General features: G+C 39.3%; 2 protein-coding genes across 2 annotated transcripts; one reads left to right on the top strand and one right to left on the bottom strand.

The window, feature by feature from the left end:
• Positions 1-336: 336 nt before the first annotated feature.
• Positions 337-10,929, top strand: LCA5L (Leber congenital amaurosis 5-like; the record flags this gene model as incomplete). The annotated part of the gene is made up of 6 exons (XM_010014464.1): positions 337-851; positions 2,308-2,445; positions 4,358-4,451; positions 8,017-8,126; positions 8,424-8,556; positions 10,367-10,929. Coding segments are annotated over 6 exons (1,553 nt in total), but the record flags the coding sequence as incomplete, so codon positions are not given.
• Positions 10,930-13,805: 2,876 nt separating this feature from the next.
• WRB (tryptophan rich basic protein) lies at positions 13,806-18,325 on the bottom strand. The gene is made up of 4 exons (XM_010014463.1): positions 18,166-18,325; positions 16,571-16,638; positions 15,586-15,700; positions 13,806-13,916 (listed from the first exon to the last, which is right to left on the bottom strand). The coding sequence occupies exons 1-4, from the start codon at positions 18,287-18,289 to the stop codon at positions 13,843-13,845; spliced, it is 381 nt and encodes a 126-aa protein (XP_010012765.1). The 5' UTR covers positions 18,290-18,325; the 3' UTR covers positions 13,806-13,842.
• Between the last annotated feature and the right edge of the window lie 2,139 nt (positions 18,326-20,464).

The raw sequence follows: 20,464 nt of genomic DNA, 5'->3' as shown, positions 1-20,464 counted from the left end.
GACATTGCCTGTATGGTTACCCTTATTAATGGAAAGTGACCATGATGTCTGGAATGAAAATGGTTTCAAAGAATGAAAGGAAGGAACCTTGACCTCCTATGGATCTAGTGCAGCAAAATAAATGCACATGCAGATATAAAATCTTTAATGCATTTATCTGTGAAATACTTGAACATTGGAGTCTTGGTATACATCTTGGGCATTTTGTCAAATAGACAGTTAAGTAGCTTGGGTGAGCAATATATGCACTTATATGAGCAGTAAAGACATACAGTGATTTTGCTGTCTGAAGTGGTTGCTGTATATCAACGCCAGTTTACTTTCGTCTGAATGCAGGAGGAACAAAATTGCCAGCTGAGAAGATACCACATCAAAATTCTTCATCTTTAAGCCTGCAGAGTAGTATGATTTCCCAGAAAAAAAATACAGTGGCTCAGCGAATATCATCAGCAAAAGTTCACAAAATTAAAGAGCTGAAGAATGAAATAGTTGACTTACAATGCAAATTAGAGGCATCAAGCTTAGAAAACCACATTTTGAAAGAGATTCAGTATCGACACTTGAAAGCAATAGATAGATATGAAAATTTAGAAAGTAACTTGCAGGATCTTTTAGCAAGTCACTATAATGAGGTGAGAACTTTAAGGAAAAGCCTGAGGATGTCTCAGGAGGACGAGAGAAATTCATCCAGGAAGCTCAGAGAAGTTGAAGCAGAGCTGCTAAAAGCTAAAGGTGCTTTGCAGACCTTGCGTATGCTTTCGGAAGACAAAACTCTCACAGAGAGAGAGGAACTTGATCACAGATTGTCAGTCCTTACAGAAAAAATCGAAGTGAATGATAAGAGAATACAGGTAATATCACGTTGCATTGTATTTGTGGAACAATAATAGGAAAGGTTTTTGTGCAAGAACAGTGGAGTTTCAAGCTGCTTCTTGTCATATTAATGATTCTGATACAGCCCTGTAACACTGAACATTCCTTTTAATCCAGTGCAGTCCTTAATATACTAAAAATGGCAGTAGTGCCCCCTTCCAGTATTTTAAAATCTATCAGAGATGTATAAATAGGTTAAGTTTGTCAATAAAGATATTTTAGGAGTGATTTTAAGTTACATGCCTTAACCCTGTTAAGTGAGAAGCATCGCTTACAGCTGGAGGGTAATCTTCAGCAGTGTCTACTCTGCTCCCTGCCAGCAGTGTGGGGTACCCATGCTTGCTTGGGCCTCTGAGCCACAATAGGACAGACCCTAATTTACCTTGGCAAAGCACAGGGTTAGTCAGTCATACATGGAGACCACCAGGCTGCCCTGTTACTTTACGTGGTGCTGGTGAGCAGTATGGACGTACCTACACTTCCTATTCGCTAATTACTGTCACTCACTGGAGCTGTTGATAGGGCAGCTGCTGAATTGGGCATTAGTCAGGTGACCTAGGTTTTAGGGTTGGTTCTACTGTCGGTTTCATATGCAACTGTAGTAAAAGCCTGGTGGAATTTTAAAAGGAGGTAATTCAGCTCCTTTTAATATCTTGTGCTTCTTTTCTCTGACTGAACCTTTCACAAAAAAGGAAAGAATGAAGTTTTTAATACAAAACTGGAAGAGTGAAATTTCTATTTCATTAATTTCTATATTCCTTGAAATATATTATATATAGAATTAATAAAAAGCCAGGTAATCTTAGAGGCATTTCACCATCTGAACAGCTAGGGCTGAAATACATTTATTACATGAAAGAAAATGAAAATATAAACAGCTGAATTCAAATGGATTTTTGGAAACTTTCTGTTCACAGAAATCCTAGTGAGAAGCTAATAAAAAGCATGCAGGGTTGGTGTCCATATTACAATTTTAGAAACTGTAATTTCAGTGCAAGGCACTGGCTTCTAATGATGAAGTACTCAATAAAGTACTTCATAAATTACCTAGTTTTCATTTACACTAAGCCTCCTTATGGTACTGCAGTTAATAGATCTCATTGTGAACAGACATGTTGTCTTTACATTTCTCAGTGATGAATGTATTCATTAAACCACCAGAAAGGTAATGTACAGCTTTATTTTTTATATTTGAATGATAAATATGCTTTTTTGTTGTTCATTAAAATTTGATTTTATACCAGGTTTTGCTCATTTTAAAAGTAATTCTTCAGATACTTCATAATTTCACGCATTGTTTACAGTAGACCATAATTATTAGAAGCTTACTTTTCATTATATGATCACACTTATTTTTCAAATCTGGTAAGAACTGAAATTTTTCAACAGTCACACTGAGTACATCCTTATAATAAAATATGTTATTTTTTTAAGAGCCTGGAAAAGCAGCTGAAGTTGAACAATAGCAGCTTTAGTCGTCAGCTGGCAAATGAGAACAGAAAAGCTCTGGAAGCTGGGATAATTACAAAGACCTTGCAAATGGAAATTAACTCTCTTCACCAGAAAATTAAGGTATTCAAGATTTTAAACAGGTTTCTGCTCCTACAAGAAAATTCAAGTATTAAATGTTACCTATTCCTTTTACCTCTTTTATATTATTTAGTAATGGAATTTTTGTTTCCTAATTGAGTCTATACTTCATGAAAAAAAAGTCAAATATCAAATGATGAAATTATTGTAAGGTCTATTTGTCACAAGTTCAAAGTAGATCAATAAATGTTCAAAACAGAGATTAATGCGTTACAGTTTGAACAAATAAGCCATACCAGCTTGCTGCCATTTTGATATATCTAGGTCAATATATTCACCTACTAACTTTAAGTGAGCTCCCTTACAGAAACACTTTCAAATCAAAATGATCCAAATACTACAATCTGAAAAACTATAGTCTAACAAAAAGCCATACATAAATGTTTCAATACTTTGCTTAAATTCCAACTTGTTTTTTAGACAAATATTTATGGGACAAATATGTCCAGTTCAACTTCCTGTAATGTCTGTAAACCAAACATACAGAAAAACCTGAAAGTGATACTAAATAGAAGTAGAAACAGAACTGCTGTGAATGGTATGTCATGAGTTGTAAACAAGAAAAAACAGTACATATTCCAGGAAACACGAAAACCTTTCTGGCTTTTTAATAATTCAAACTGTGTTTGCAACATAGCTAAAATACACCTTTTAACTTCTGTGTAAAGTGACTGATCCACCTATTGATTCTGCTAGGGAGCTTCCTCCTTCTAAATGGGATCATAATAAATGTGAAAGATGTTGTTATGGGGAGCTTTCCCAGACATTGTGAAGGGCAGAACTGGCGACTCCTGAAGATTCATGGAGCGTTGTGTTTCTGTACAAGGGCGATGTTCGTATCAAGTGCAGAAACTTTCCTCCTGTTACTTGGCAGCAGCCAGGCTGCCGAGCAGCAGAAGCCCGGTGAGCTATTGGGAAGGCAAAAAATACAGTGCTTTTCCTGGACCTGCAGTGCTATTTCCCTGGCAGAGCCTGATCTCCTCCTGTATGTGCAGATCCAGGACACAGGAATAGTTACAGTCCCAAGAACACTAACATAAAACGGTTCAAAAATGCAAATTATTTGGAAGTACAGTTCTCACCCTAATGCTCCCCTAAAATATTTCTGTTTCATGTGTTCTCCACACAGTTTTCTATGTGTGTCCAGTTCTCCCAATGTTGTATTTAGATTCAGAAAACCTTCTATTGTTTTACTGCAAACAAGACCAGACATACTTTTTAACCTTATTTCTGTGCCAGAACAGAGTTTAGTCTTACACATTCATAGTTTTGGGCACCTGGCTCCTTCAGAGCATTCAGGGTATTCAGACACACTTTCAGGACAACTTGTGTCTCCAAAGTAAATGCAGATCCTATTTTTCATGCTAAAACCCAATACAGTGAAAGAGTTACTGAAATATCTCTTCTGTGTTTCAGATAGATTTCAGTAAGGCAAGAAGACTCTTGCTAAATAAATGTTAAAAGTGTGCCTCTGAAGTTTATGTCATTTCCCAAGCAATATGTTGCAAAACAGAACTGAGCACGTTCTAACTAAGGGTGCTGAGTAAGTAATTTTTATTAAGAAAAGGAAGTAAAGGCAAAAATTGCTTAGTCTGAAGAAAATAACTCAGAACAACAAATGACGAAATCATTATAGAAGACTTCATCTGCTGAACATGGTGTTATAAAAAAGAGCACGTAGGTGTACAGATGTGTTCTTAGCTTTAAAAAGGGAGAATTTTGATTTGGCTCATGAAATAAAATGACAGATTCCTATTTATGTAAATGACAGTCACCACATGGCCTGGCACAATGCAAAAACACTGACAGTTTTCTCCCAACATGGGAAAATAAAGTTGGTAACAAGTAATTCTTAATGCATATTAGAAGTTTACTAGTGTTTATTTCTTCCTAGGAAAAAGATCGGCAACTTTATGTAAAAAATATCTATGCAAATCCGATGCCTAAAATCCCAAAAGGCAAAAGAGATTCAGTACCTCATGGGAAAAGTATGTGTACATTCATTTTCCTTTTTTTGTTTAGTTGCGTGAAACTTGCTTTGCTTTATAACTTGGACATATGTTCCAAAATGAAAACTAATATAGTACTTTTATATGAGCTAAAAATATTCTGTTACATGTAAATTGAAGAGAAGTGCTTTGTTTTTTTGCTCATTTATTCTGTGAACACGCACACGACTTGTTTTTAATATTTAACCCTATTTTCATCATGCATAGTGTTTAGCATACATAATTTTATTATACTAACAGTGACACTGACGAAGTGCTGCTATTTTAAGTGCATATTTGCATCAAGAGCTGTTTGCCTATTTGTTTTTTAACAAGGTGAAGCTATCAGTCCCCAAAGCTTTTGCAGACTAAGTTTTGTTCAGGCTTTGACTTGGCCTGGAGAAGTGGCTACCCTGGACCTAGAATTCCTGCCACCTGGTCCACTAACTGAAAGCACCTCATGAACAACCCTGCTGTAGCAAGTTCCTGCTTTTAGTACAGACTTTCAAAGTGCTTTTATATGATCAAAATTAATGAATTTAATGGGGTCTTTAAAAACTGTTTTCTCATCTTTAAAATCCTTAGATCCTGTTATTTCTAGCACAGATGCTTCAATGTCAATTACTGAAGCTCCAGCAACCTGCAATTTGTTGGAGTGTAAGGAGAGGAGGAATTTTCAGATACAAGGTTTAGGAGGTTTAATAGCCTCTGTGGTGATTGCACAGTCAGCTTATCTGAGAGAAGAGAATGTTTATCCTTAGTAGCCCTTTGGGTTTTTAGTGTAAGTAAATTTAAATGGGCAACAACCCAGTTATTGTATATCCTCTCAATTCTTTCTACAGAATTGATGTTCTTTAAATAATACAGTAGAATGACAGAAAAGAACAATAGAAAGCTAGTTCTATCAAGGAAGAAAGAGCTCTTTAGTAGAGAGTGTTTCTTTCACATGGGTGCTCAGTTACTGGAGAGAAATATCTATCATATGCAGTCTTATCTATCAAACATTCCAAGAGTGGGAATCCCCCTTGTGTGGGATTCACTTACTTAATTATAGACATCCAGTGCCATTTGAGATGTTCTAGCACATTCTGCCTGGCCCTATAGTTGTTGCTGCAGAAGGACACAGACATCCCATCGGTCCTATGTAGTATCAGCCAACCTTATGTGGATATCTTGAATACTTGAGGGCATCTCAAATAGCATGAGGTGCCTGTGTTCAGACAAGCGGATCCCATCCCTTGAGCCGAGAGCGCAACAGCTAAAACCAGCTACATGTCATAGAAGCCAAGAACTCAGTTGCCTGTGTGCTCACTATGGTCATCAGGGATAAAAACGTTGAAGGAGACACTGATTAAGCACTTAAAAAATTCTAATTGTCATATTCTTTAGATGTTTTATCTAGAATTTATTAATAAATGCATTTTATACAGAAACTAATACACAGATTTCAAGTACTTCTCCCACATTGAAAGAAATATTTGGTCTCCTACTCAGGATCATAAACATTCTGTCAATACCCTGAAGGAGAACTTTCTGCTCAACGAACTTACACCTTTAATTTTGGATCATGATCTGAACATTGACTTCCCTGAGTTAAGCCCTTTTTAAAATACTGGTCAGATATTCCTGCTCCTCATCGGAAGGAGGAATTGGAGCTTTCTTCATGTGGGTACAGAGAAGCTCTTAAAATTTACATGGTAGCAAACATACCTGCTGGAAATCTTGCCCACAGAATTCTTCAAATTATGGTATCGGTGCAAAATCTTATCATAGTTGCTTATTTCTTTCGTCTTCTTTGCCTTTGCAAATCCATCACTCTGCCTTAACTACAAGTGAATTGCAGGGAGAAGGCTGGTAATTCAAGTTGTAAAACTAAGAAACACAAATTCCTGCTTCTCATTCCAAGTAAGACACATTTTTTATGAAGCTCTGAATTCCAGGTTTAGTTACACCACACAATCAGCTGTGATTTTCTGTAGTTTTAGTAACCTAAGGACTTGTGTGATATTGTCATTTAAATTACAGTACTTAACTCACTGTTTATGATTTAAGTTCTCCTTTTCTTTAAACAAGATAAGGGAGCTTAGTTGGAGAGAGAGCAGGTATTTTGCAATGAAAAGGTTTCAAGCAAAGTTGTGTGATCTTTGATATTTCTGGCCGATAAAGGTTTCATTCTCTGACAGTTAATGGAAACAGATGATTTAGAAATATAGAACTGGAATTACTGACAATTTTTTTCCTTTTCACTATGGACTTGATTTTTCCTATAGCAGATTTAGGAAGAGCTACTTCTTCAAGTACTGATTATTCCAATAATAACTTTTATTACTTCAAGTGATAAAAAGTAATTATATAAAGTAATAAGTAATTATTTTTATAGTAATTATTCAAGTAATTATTTTTATTGTGTTTGCAAAAATTTTTACCCAGAGGGAAAGGAGGAATGTGGGGTTGCATTTTTTAACACTCCTGATGAATAGCTGAAGCTAGGCTGGCTTGGGTTATCAGAAAGCTCTGTGCACATACATAAAATTGATTTATCGAATGAAGCCGTTCATTTCATGAGCTCTTGATGAGAGCAGTTTGCTCAGTTGTGGGAAGGTCGCACCAGCTGATCTAGAGGTACAGCTCCCCCTAGTTCTGAATCTGAGGAACGCTCCACTGATTAATGTTGAAGAAGCTGGTAACTGCTTGCTGGTTGCCTTTCGAAAGGGAAAACTAATGTCCTCCACATCATCAGAGCCATACCTTCAAGAGTAATCCTCAGCACCCGTTTTACCACCGAACTGTAAGTGTTTGAAAACCATCATTTTTATGGAGTGTCTTTCTCTGATTTCAGAGATCAAAATTGGAATAAGGTCAAACGTTGTTGTAGGCAAGATCACATTTTTTGCTGCTGTGATAGCAACTTTCTCAGCTACCGTACTTATGTCAAAATTATTCTAAAAATAGAACAAAAGAACATCATACCTTCCCCATCCCATCCCCATTCAGCTACTTTTTTAAACGTCTCAGTCACTCCCTTTGAATGCCTTTTCAAAGAGCATAGATATTTCGGAGTTGAGCATTTCCTCCAAAGAATTTGGTTCCGTAACTTTGAGAAAGGTGAGTAACCAAATTGGAAGGCATCAAAGCAAGCATGTTTATTATACTCTTCAAGATCCAAATTTAGGAACCTGAAAGGTGAGGCCTCATAGCAGACCTCTTAAATTTTCATTGGAATGTTACCAGGCAAATGAAGCCCATACGGGCTCTAGGATACAGATGCATTTGTCTGATGTAGCATGTTCTATCGTAACAGGACTTTGTAGATCTAAAACTTAAGTATATTTATGATGGATGGATAAAAACCCTCAAAAGTCCAGGTATGTGTTCCAGTTTGAGCATTTATAGATCAGGCAGAACAAAGAATTGCTTTCTTAAAGGGCATTAAGACATGCAGCACAAAAATGTTTAAATCCTAGCCCACGTACCAGTATTATCAGTCATCAAAGAGACCTTTTGTTTATATCAACAATATAATTCCAGAAACTACTGTATTACTAATGATCATCCTTTTCAATAGGTTTCAGTATACACAGATCAGTACAAGTAGATAAACAGAGTTTTAGACCACTGCTGCTATCAGAGTACAAAGTTCAGGAAACAGAAACCAGTCCAGTTCAGCTAACAAAGGTATGAATATTCTGGATCCAATCCCTTGTTTAAACTCTCAGCTAAGCTGTTTGTTACTCTGTACATTTCAGTAATATGCCTGAATAGTCTCATCCATCTTCTTAACTTTCTAGCATGTGGGTTTTATGTAAATGTAATTATATTAGAGAAAACATTTAGGACAAACATAGTGATACAAAATAAGAATTAATAGGAATAGAAATAACCATTTTTTATAAGTATTGCATGACTGTGTACTTTTAAAAGTCACTAAACAAGTATTCCTTTATTATTTTTACCTTTAATTGACAATTGTAGGAGAAAACATCTTCAGAAGATAAAAGTCAAAATGCTGAAGCAAATGAAGTATACACAGATGCCCAATGTAGAACAGAAAAACAATCAACCAAGAAAATACCAGAGCCAGAAACTTTTAATAGGACACCTAGAGGTATATTTTATCATTTTTCTCAGAAACTCATTTGATCTTTTCAACAGATAAATGAATCAATGGTATTGGTAGGTTACTTGGGTCTAACAGCCATTAGCTGGTACCTGACTGACAGGAACTAGTTCAACAGAATAACATATTACAGGCCACTGAAATCCAGGTGCTGGTGGTGCTGCCCTGACAGCAGAGCAGCTCCATGGTATAAGGCATCTTCATACTCCTGTACTACTCCGGTTGCCCATAGAAGTTTTGGCTGCCCCATCCCTGGCAGTGTTCAAGGCCAGGCTGGATGGGGCTTGGAGCAACCTGGTCTAGTGGAAGGAGTCCCTGCCCATGGCAGGGGATTGGAACTAGATGATCTTTAACGTCCCTTCTAAATGCAGGTGCTGGTCACAGAGGTAAGAAGTCAGTGCTTTATTGGTAAAAGTATACTTTAGTTATTAGTTTGTTAATACCACACTGATCAAATACTGAAATCGAATTTTTGGTTGTGAATCTTCATCATAGCTGATGTCAACATGTATTTCTGGCTCAGGATCTATTGCTGAGAAACAAAAAGGACTTCTTCCAGGGCTGGAAGTATCTCCTCATTGCAGTGCATAAATAGATTTTATGTAAATCTTAGCTGCTGACTGTGTTCTCATATAAAACTTACGTGCAAGGGACTCATCTACAAACACCGTTACTCTGAAGAAACTCTGTAGAAGAGAAGAAAGAAGGAGCCAGTGCATCTATTCCCTTATCTGAGTGTTTCCTTCTAAAAATATTCATGTTACTTTCATTACAGTAAGGCTTGTAGAAAGAACAGAGATCTGAACACCATTATGCACTAATGGTAGGAGACATTACATGACCTAAAGGTCACGCAGTTACAAAGGTGAAACAGGTTGTTGAGGTCACTTACTAGATCAGTAACAGAGCTGGTAATCTGGAATGCGTTAACCCCTGTGGTTTGTACTCTGCCTTTTCAGCCTGCAGCCTTCCCAGACCCCCCCCAGATAACCCCAGTCACCTTTGTCTTTGAAAACCCCTTTTAAACATGACGGAAAACACTGGTCCTGCGATCTTGCATGTGAACGTGTCTCCTCACTCTTTGCTGGACTCTTCCAGTTTTCACTCGCTGCCAGTATTAGGTTTACTTATTTAGCCATTTTAGTTATTGCAACTTTATACTTCTCCCTTAAGCCTGGACTCACCTCAGTTTAGCGATACTCTTCGAGTCTCTCCAAAGCACAGAACCTATTAGCATTTGTCCCCTACAGCAGACAAATGTATTTGCTGTAGGCATTCAATACACACACACACCTTTTCCTACTAGGAAGTGGAGCCAACTCATTTATAGATGAGAGAGTTGCCATATATTCTGCTCCATGCAACAAGCAACTGTGTTGACAGTTAAGGGAAAGAAAACCATAAACATATTTAAGTTCCATTTAAAAGTGATAAAATTACAAGTAAGGAGTTCAGATCTCATGTGGTTTCTCTCTTGCATTGTACATGACTTTTCCGGCCCTATATTTAGCCATTACTGATTATATTTGCATGGCAATTCATTTAATAAAATTAAACATAATGAAAAACAGAAATATATTTACCTGGATTTAATGGCACAATAATCTTGTTTAAATCTTGCCCCATCCTGTTATATTTATTAGTAAACAGAATTGTCATAGTCCTCAAGACTGAAATACCATTAACAACTTAAGCAATGAAATAAGGAAGTGAAACTTTCTCCCATTAATGCTTCATGACTCTTTATGTTCCTAGGCAATTTAAGAACATTCCTAAACCACTCAATATTTCATTTTAGACTATTTAGGGGAGGGCAGACAACTGATAGAAGAACACATTTGTCTGGAATTTATGAAAGAAGAAAAAGGGGCAGATTTGTTTAAACAGGAGCTGAAAGAACTGACGGAAACTGAACAAACTCCTCTAAGTGACAGTATAAAGGAGAACGATCAAGAGGAAGATGCAGCGGAAGAACATGAGAAAGAAGAAAAAAAGCCAGATGAAGAGCTAAATAACACTGAGCAGCCAGGGAGTAAAGGTGTAACTCCAGGTCTAAGAAACAAAACCATTAGGCTGAGGAAATACGTATTCTCAGAAGCCACAGAGAATTTGCATCGTGGGCTTTTTACATCAGGTACAAAATCAAAACACAGCAGTCTTGGCAAGCACAGGCAGGACCGCAGTGGAGCAGCTGAATCAAAAGTGAAAAACTCCTTTGGGCTGTACGAACCATCTCCTGGTCTCGTCACCCAAAGAAGGCAGAAGGACAGTTCCACTGAAGCAGGAGGCCGCACTCGTATGACATTTGCTGAAAAGAAGCCATCTTTAACAAACCAACTCTTTGGACCAGGCTGTTTTTGAAGATACGACCCTTCCAGTTCTAACATGGGAGGAATAAAGTTGGGCTATTCCTGGTCCATGTGCATACACACACATGCATATTCGCCTTACAAAGAGAGACATTTTTACCTCTTACCAGGTGTCCAAGTCAGTCCTTGTTTTGCAACTTTCAGTTGTTTCATTGTCTCTGCATTTTCAATTTTGAAGCCGATTATTCATTAGCCAGGCAAAGTGAGCAATCTGCTTTTGTAAGGTTCATCGTTGGGCTAGTACCAACAATGCTATAAAAGAAAGTTAGTTATTTTCTTCACTCCTGAAATAGCTTCCAGAATTCACACACAATAAAAATAATTTGCTATTGCTGTGTTTTCACTACTATTATAAAGCTCTAAAGCTTCCTTCTTTTCCACTGTTGGAACTTACCAAAACAGTTTGCCTGGTAACTTCCACAGCTGACATCCAAAGATGAATGTGCAAGAGTAAACTATTGTTTCGGAGAAGTCAGGCGTATCCACTTCTCCAAAGCCTTTAAAAATCCTGTGTTTAAGGTTATGTAAGCAAGGGTAGGAGGATTATGTTTTGTTCCTCACAGTAACGCCTGAAGCACTTGTTAAAATCATATGAAGTTATGGAAAATAATGTGTATTCTATTAACTTTAAAAGGCACTTGAAAAAACTCTTCAAAATGATACTGCAAAAGCTGTCCAGGTGATGGAGACAGTCAGATCTGAACTTGCTTGCAGTGTATTTTCCAAACTTTTGCAAGTTCTTCTTGAAGCAGTGCTGCAGCTGTACAGGGGGCACGTTTCAAAGCACAACTTCAGGCGTCAGAAAAGGAGCTTGTTTCTCCTCTACGAACTATTACCAGAGGTAGTGCCTTCACTGCTGTCCCAAAGCCAAGAGCAGACAAGTGAATATAACCCAATGCTCCTCTGTGCCGGTCAGGTGACCGAAGGCCTTTGTGCCCTCACTCACCCAAGTGCTTCACTGGAGCCGCCAACAAACAGCACATTGGGTGACCCTGTGCTGTGCATGGATAAACACCGAGTGCCACCGTGAAGGTTTCCAGTGGTGCTGCTTTCCTTGATTTCACTGTGCTAAACTCCGTAAGAAGCCAAGTGGAAAAATCATTAGCCACACCTTTAAACTCAGAAGTAGGTCAATGTCATACTTAAATAATCTGTCCCAAATACTTTAAGAAAAATAATAAAAAAATAAACTAGTCCTATTGATTCCAAGTTATCTCCTTGTCCAAGAACGTGTGTGTGTATGGGGGGTGTTGCTGGCTTGGGTATGGGGATTTTTTCTTTTTACGAAAACTGTAGTTAAGACTGAAAAATGGATTGGAAAACCTGTGACAGATCAAAAAGCTTTATTTTGTTAATAAAAACACAATTATACATAACATTCAATCACAACATTTTTTTTCTTGCTATTTAATGCATCTATTTTCACATTGGCTAAATGTAACCCTAACATAAAACCTTTTCTTTTTTTAAATTACTACTTAAAAACCAAACCAAACCAAAGCCAAAACCCCACAAACATTTCATGCATATATACACAGAATGTACCATGACCTTTTGAACTGGTTTCTCAATGCAGTGCTAATGATGGAGGGGCCCTAGGGAAAGGGCCTGGAATAACAGAACAGATGCATTCCACTGTGCAGAGCGGGAAGCTGACCCAGAATCAGCAAAGCCCAGGGGAGGAGGGAAAGGTGTCCCTAAGGGCTTTGTTGAGGCTCATGTCAAAAACCAAAGGAGGTGCAGAACAAGAGCTTTATCAACCCACCCCTTTGTCTTGCGGGGCAGCAGTGACAGGGTCGCGGATCACCGCAGCACCAAAGATAACACAACTTTGCCACTGTTCTACAGGCACGTTACTGGAATAACTCTGTCCTCCTTTAAATTCAAAATTCTGAGGCCGTTTCCTGTACCTAAATACCACAACAAAGATTTACTCTAAAACAGAAAGTTGTTTTCCCTCCTCCTCCAGCCTGCTACCGCTCTGTTACTGCTCGACATATTTAAATCACCAATTTGCCTTTTTGCATGTACATAGCTGTTTCGGGCTATCCTGGACTGTCATTAATGTATGCTAAAGCCTTTAGAAACACAGCCCTCTGAAGGAACAGCACACTTTTCTACTTTCTCTTCACTAACACGGAGCTTCAGTAGGTTGGCCAGACCTTTCCCCTCCAAACATGGAAGGAAAATAATTTCAGTGATACTCAGTTTGGGAAGCAGAAAAAAAATGACAAGGAAGGAAAGGTCAGGTCAGTTATCAATAAAAGTAGGAAAAAATAAGAGTGTTCAATGAACTTTAAAAGTCAGGGAGGAAAAAGTATCCAGCCATCCTGTACTGGGCAACTGAGTGAGTCTCACAAGAGATAAAAAGTTGATTCTGCACATATATCAATAACATATTTTCCAAGGCGGCCCAAGAATGCACCAATTCTAGTGTAAAAAATAACAAGGAGGAAATTAACTCTGTTTTACCCCTAAGCCAACCAAACCACCTTCCTCTATATCCTCTTTTACCACTTTGCCACCAAATACAGTCCCACCTCTGGGTGAAACTCCCATATCATACAGCAAAGCAGCAGCAAAGCTCCCAAATTAACTTCTAGTGCCAGTGCATTTCCAACTTTAAATATACAAGTCCAACACTTTCAGGTTTTGGTGAGTATCTGCCATAAATCAGTGTTCACACCTGTCAAAGCAGACACAAAATGAAGTTTTATAAACAGCAATGCTATCCTTTGAAAACTGACCACCAAATGGAAAAACAAACTAAGGGAAGACAAAATACATCAAAAGGAATATTGACTGATACCCAAACGAAGTAACAAAGATTATCTCAGACCTAGTCTCATTCAAAACAGTGATAATGAAAATGTAGTTGAGGACTTCCTGGATTACTGGGATTCCTTTAGCTGAAAGGGTGTAGCAAAATAGCTACAACTTTATTACAAACCACAAGCCAACACGTAATTCCAACACCACCTGAAAGAGACATAAAACATGATTTAAGTCATGTAATAACAGTGAAGCACACAGGCTTTTGAAAAATAGCTTTGGAAGCATAAAAAATGAAACCTAAGAGTTATCAGGTAAACAGGGACAGAACATCTTTCTTTTCATATATAAATGTCTCTCTTCAAGGAACAGCAGCTACCTCCATGCTGGTCCTGAGAACCCCATAATATTGTCAGCAGAAAAGAGCACCAAATGCCACAAACGCCACAAATAAGAGCCGCAGTCTGGTATATACAACCCACAGTTAAAAACATTTGCTAACAGACAAAGTCGCAGGTGCTGAGGTTAAAGGCTTGTCCAGTAATACAGTACTTTGCTAGAACCTAAATTCAGGACTTGAGAGGCAAGAAGTAGATTTTTTTTAACAAGTATTAAATCTGTACTCCTTTCCCCTGGCTCCCCAAACAGCTATGTAGGAAAGCACTAGAGACTTTTGCTACTCTGTTTGAAAGGGTCCTGTTATTCCAACCAGCAGCACAGGAATTTGTATTGGTGTGGTGGAAAAGAGGGTGTGCCCTGCCTGTAATGCACAGCACGTCCATACTGCAAACAACATGGAATTAAGCTACACGGTATCACAGAACACATACGTGTGCTACGCATAGCACACGTGAAAAAAGTAGCTTTTGGGGCATTTTTAGACAATTCTGAGTTTATCACCTAGAACTCAAAAGTGATCTCTTTAGTGTGACTATCAGCCAAGACAAAAAAGGAGATCTGAATGCAGACATGGGTGTGAACACTTTTAAATCCCTTCAAATGCTGTTTAAATAAACATCTTCCAAGGACTATGCCCCCACCCTGCACTGCAGCAGACTCTTCCCTTGAGCAGAAAGCATGCTGGATACAAGTTGTTCTCTAGGCAGCTATTAAAAATACCACAACATAAAATTCCAACAACGCATTTTGGAATTCCTTCTCTGGCAGTTAGGGCTTACAAATCTAATACGAAGATTCACCAGCAGCATTTTAGCTTGGCAGTAAATTTCCAAACTACATTGTCCTGTCACTCTCTCATGTACTTATCCCACTAGAATGGAGTCAGCACACTTTTCACTCAGAAACAGGTGTCTAAAACTTGTGGTATCATTCTGATTACTAATTTGTTAAACTGTACAAAAGAAAAGGATTTAAGTAGGTAAAAATGCAATGGAAATGTGATGGGAAAAAGGGTGGGAACAGGCAACGCAAAATGCCAAGAGAGGGCATGCCTAAATCACTCTGGAGTTACACTAGCTTGAAACCCCAGCAATTGTAAGAAATACACGTGAATGATACAGACCTATGAAGTATGTGCCCATTTCTAAACACAGCTCTACTCAATTTCAGTGGACTCCTTAATATAAAAATATTTCTGATTTGAAATCTCCTCCAGGGTCAATTCCATACAGATGCAGATAAAGCTGCTCTGACAGAAGAAATAAAAATGACAGAGCCCATTTTATTGTCAGTTAAATCGACAAGAATTGAATACATAAGAAACAGCTACAAATGTTCTACAAAACTCCTCCCTGTTTCAAGGGAGTCAGAAGATATGTACGGAAATGCTTTCACTCCGTGCATGCTCTTCATCTGCATGTTGTTAGCATCCACGTGGGCTTGGGAAACGTGTGTCTTTCCTGTGTGCAGTCCTTACCTGTCACCCCTGTGGGAAAGGCTACCAAACGCTCCAGCGGAGCAAGCCATTTGCCCGGAAGCACTGTAACTGGCTCAGCATAGTACCTCCAAATCAGAGAGACCATCAGGGTAGCCTAGAATTGAAATTGTTATTAGCTGGGATAACACCACACACTGCAGTACATTTCTACCTCTGCTTTGAAACAGTAAATGACAAATTCTAATTAAAGGGAATAGCTCCTTCGTAATTTTATGCTGTTCTTAAGCAAGTTTGAAATATTTTTAAACTCCATATGACAGTTACACACAATATTAAGAGCTAGCAGTGAGCCACTGGACAATACTGCTTTCTTTCAAGACCTTGGTTCTAACACAGACAAACATAGCACTTGTTAAATTCTGATGACTGTTTTCAGCGATAATCCTTGCCTGCCAGGAACTCAACTCACTTTAACATTACCCTAAGGGCATCTTCGGGTTGACCACTGTCATCCTTATCAGCAGACAATTCTTTGGCATCAAGTCTGAACTACAAAGACAATCTGATGAGGCACAGTGGTGAAATGTGTGGCAGCTGTAAGTGGAGATGTGCATCCTCAAGAAAAGCATATTTTGCTTTCAATACTAGAAGTAAAACACATTTGGAAACTTTGTGGGTCCAGTGCCAAACAGAAATGAAAAAGCCAAAACACAAACAAGCCAAAAACCCCAAACCCAAAACCTAGTGATTAAAGAGCTAAGGCAAGCTCCTATCATGTCATCTCAAAACCAGAAACACAGAGCTACAATGAAACTCAAACCTCCTTCCATCCACAACTTCCAGACCTTATCAGCAACATCTTCTCCATTCTACTTCAAGAAACTCTTCCAGTTTGGCGTGCACTGTGGCACTGGAATGTCAAACACCTGCGTGACTAGTATCAGCCAGTAATTGCAGGAGAGAACTGTAATGCTATTGAGGATTCAGTTTAGTCATCTGTGCTCATAATAAAGTATTTACTTACTTGTAAGATGTAGAATACAATATTTATAACCCACTTTATTTTGGCTAATTGGGCAGTTCGTGCTTTCACTGTTAAAAGAAAAAGATATTACTCCACATTATTTATAACAGTGAATTATACTTACATACAACTAGTAATTGGTATTTCACTCTTAGGACATGACACACTTTAAAAATCTCTTTCCAAATGACTCACAGCTGCACTGAAGGTATCCTTCTGCAATAAAATGCTTGGTCCATATCATGCTGTAGTTTCTTATTAATGTTACTAGGAAAAGTTGCAAAACACCAATATCCTAGACAGAGAAACGTCTCATGTAATCAAGAACACTATTCCCAAATGAGAACACCCACTGTGGTTACTAATTTAAGATGAGGCATAAAGTAAATTGTTCCCTTTTAGTCAAGGGGAGAATGCTGGCTCCAGCAGATGCACTTTTTGCCTTGTTTCATCCAGGAACCCAGGTAAGACTATTCCTTCACTGAATCAATTTTGGTCAGGTTCAGCATTAAAATTTATTGTGTTATTCTGCTGTTGCAGTACTTTATGCCAGTATAAAGCAGCGCAGTGAAGACAATACACCTTCAAATTAAGTGGCCTGAAGTTTTCCCAAATGACATTGCAGGTTGCTAAGTAAACTACTCAAATCTAATTAATTGGAATTATCAGGTTAAGAATGATACTAGTGAAAGCAATCCAGACTGCCGGTTATAAATACTGTCCTTTCTCCAAGAAAGGAGCTTATAAACATCCATCCATTCTGCACAGAGGAGGCAGACAAATCAAGTAGTCTCCCATCCTGTTAGGGTCAGCTAGTGAATTTAGGCAAAGACAAAAGCAAAAGCTCTGGTGCCAAAGGATTATGAGTTCTCTTTACCACGAGATGGTGGACTATATTACTATAAAATCTTAGTGGAGGCAAAGCACTACGGCTTTATCACAAAGCTGCTGCATAAGATGAAACAGGGTCACAAAGTGATAGGAAAAATCTCTGGTTACCCTATAGATCAATGCTTTCTCTCTAGCATTTTGTAGTACACTAACCAAATAGCCCCAACCAAGCAACACACCCTTTGTATGAAGATATATAGCAGAGGACTCCATCGACTTATTCAAAACATGATTCAGTGATGAGTATCATGGAGAAAGAGTGAAGAATTGCACAGTGAAGCCCAGGAAATTCCTTTAAGAAGAAGCTATGAGACACTAGCACTTGCCAGGGTGCCCAGAGAAGCTGTGGCTGCCCCATCCCTGGCAGTGTTCAAGGCCAGGTTGGATGGGGCTTGGAGCAAGCCTGGTCCCCGTGGCAGTGGATTGGAACGAGGTGATTTTTAAGTTCCCTTCCAACCCAAACTATTCTGTGATTCTATGATATGATTCTAGATTACTCCCTTACCAGTGTATGCAGAGTTACGCACAGGTGAAAGACAAAAGCAAGCTCTCCAAAAAGTTTAAAGAGAACCAAAAAAAGAAGGGAACACTGGAAATGGCTAAAAGGGGCAGGAAAAAAAAGTTGGAGTCATAACTTAAAATTGAAAACACTTGACAAAATGCTTTTCAGAAATTAGGAGAGAGAATAAACATTGCAACTCTACCGTGAGTTTTAAGCTTGTCAGTCATTTTGTTAATCCTTCTTTCCAGACGGGCATATCTAGCAAACTCATCCATCATACTAATGGTTGAGAGTTCTTGCTTCATGTTCTGAATTTCAGCTCTCATTTGGGATTCCTGCTCCGCATCCTTTTGCAACAATCTGGATATCTACGAAATAAAGAAATAGTATCAGTTATTTAAGCAGAGTTCCACTGATTCCCTTTAACATGTGTGATGTGTGATCTTCTGCTTACACACCCAAAAGCCTCCCATAAAAAAAGCCCTTTCATCAAGACACAGGAAAACCTTGTCTTAACATCGCAACGTATTCCAAAAGCCAAGGAAGCTTTGCTCTCTTGTTCTGAGGGAAGCAAACCAAAAAGGGTTTTACCATCCCTGCAGGGCAGTGATTTTCAACTCTTCTACCTATGGCTAACTGCCTTTTCCTTCTCGACTTCTGCTTTCATCTCCTCATTTCCCCACTCTCGATGCTGCTGCCTCGAGACCTTTCAGACCTCTTCAGGCCCTACTGCTGCTACATCCTGGGATGAACTGCTGTGCTCCCTCCTTGCAATTCCCATCAGGAATCAGGTCATCACTGCCTGGATGACCAGCACCTGACACATGCAGGAGAGGAAAGGACAAAAAAGTGCTCCTTTTCATCACCAACCTTTCCCGCTCCAGCAACACCCTTTACTCATTCATCATTTCCATTTCCAGCTACAGCATCCTCAGGAAGGGTCCAAACAGCCCAATTTTAGACCTCACTAATAATGCATAGACCACAGATTGGGAATCTCTCCTCTAGATTACAGATTGCCTAGTGTGAGGTGTTAGAAACACACAAATTCTCACACTGGCTGAGAGTTGGGATCCACCTCATGCAGTATCTCACCACCGCCTCAAAACAAGACACATAAATTTGCATTAGTTAATTTCCTTACATCTTATTCCTGTGCTTAAGAGGGGTTTTCTTACAACATCTTACTGGTTTCTTTGCTAAAACGATTTACAGAAATGTAAAAAGATAACCTCATTTTATGTTAGCCAGCATTTTCACATCCTCTTTTATTTTCCCACTTCCTTTTCATGAAGCACCACCTGCTTGTCAGGTCATCAACTCCCTTTACCTTAGAAATGAAGATACAAAGAATTTAAAACTTTTTTCTTACTGTTCCTCAGTAAATCTTTCTAGCTTTCCTCAAGAAAAACTATTCACTGTGAGGGAGGTGAGGCCCTGGCACAGGTTGCCCAGAGAAGCTGTGACTGCCCCATCCCTGGCTGTGTTCAAGTCTGGACTGGACAGGGCTTAGAGCAACCTGCTCTAGTAGGAGGTGTCCCTGCCCACGGCAGGGGGGTTGGAACTGGATGATCTTTAAGGTCCCTTCCAACCCAAACCATTCTGTGATTCTAATCAGACATGTGTAATCTTTCCCCCACACATGATCTTCTCAGTACTTCAGTGAGAACATGACACTAGTTTCCGTCACGAACCACAGCAAAATGTTGAGCAGAGACTTTTGTCATCTGTAGTAACACTGAGTTCAGCTTCCCACATTGGTAAGAGTAATTTCTGTTTTAAAGGATTTTTGACCATTGACCCGTGTGCACCAATCTGCGTGCCAGCAAAGTTGTGTACAGGAAAGAGCAGAACAATCGGTACTTCAGCACACTTGCTCACACGCCAGTTTATCTGTCAGTCACAGAGTTCATTGGTCCGTAACTCTGTTATCCACGCTTCCACAGAAACACTTAAGATCAGAGCAGGGGGCATCCCTATGAGTGACTGTGACTCAGGTTTTCTCCTGTGATAGGTCTAACTGCTTAATGCCTGTACCCACTGATCTCCCTTCTCAATACAGTCTTCTCCCTTGTTTTTAACAGGGAGCTATGCTATCCTTTTATGTCCCCTGCCATGCCCCAAGAGCTGTAAGATCCTTTACGACACTGATAACTCATTACTCAGAGACTCGCTCCAAAGACCTGCTTAATGGGGGCTGCTGGCGTGTCCCATGGCCACGCTGATGTGTTTCGCCACCTCCAGCTCTTCCCAGCATCACCCACTCCACCTTCTCCTCTCCCGACGCGAGGAACAGGGCCAGGCCGATCCATACAGCGAGGACGAGATGCGGTACCGCCGGGCACCGGGAGCCGTCCCGACACGGCGCCGCTCCCCGCGCCTCCCACATCACTTGAGCCCTCCGGCGGGGATGACACCACCACCTCCACGAAACAGCGGGCACTCCGTAACGCCGAGACCCGCGACCTCACACCCACCCCACCCCACCCCATCCACCTGAG

This window comes from Nestor notabilis, unplaced genomic scaffold, assembly GCF_000696875.1.
Source record: "Nestor notabilis isolate BGI_N333 unplaced genomic scaffold, ASM69687v1 scaffold25715, whole genome shotgun sequence".
NCBI lineage: Eukaryota > Metazoa > Chordata > Aves > Psittaciformes > Psittacidae > Nestor > Nestor notabilis.
This window is presented reverse-complemented; position numbering and strand designations above follow the sequence as displayed.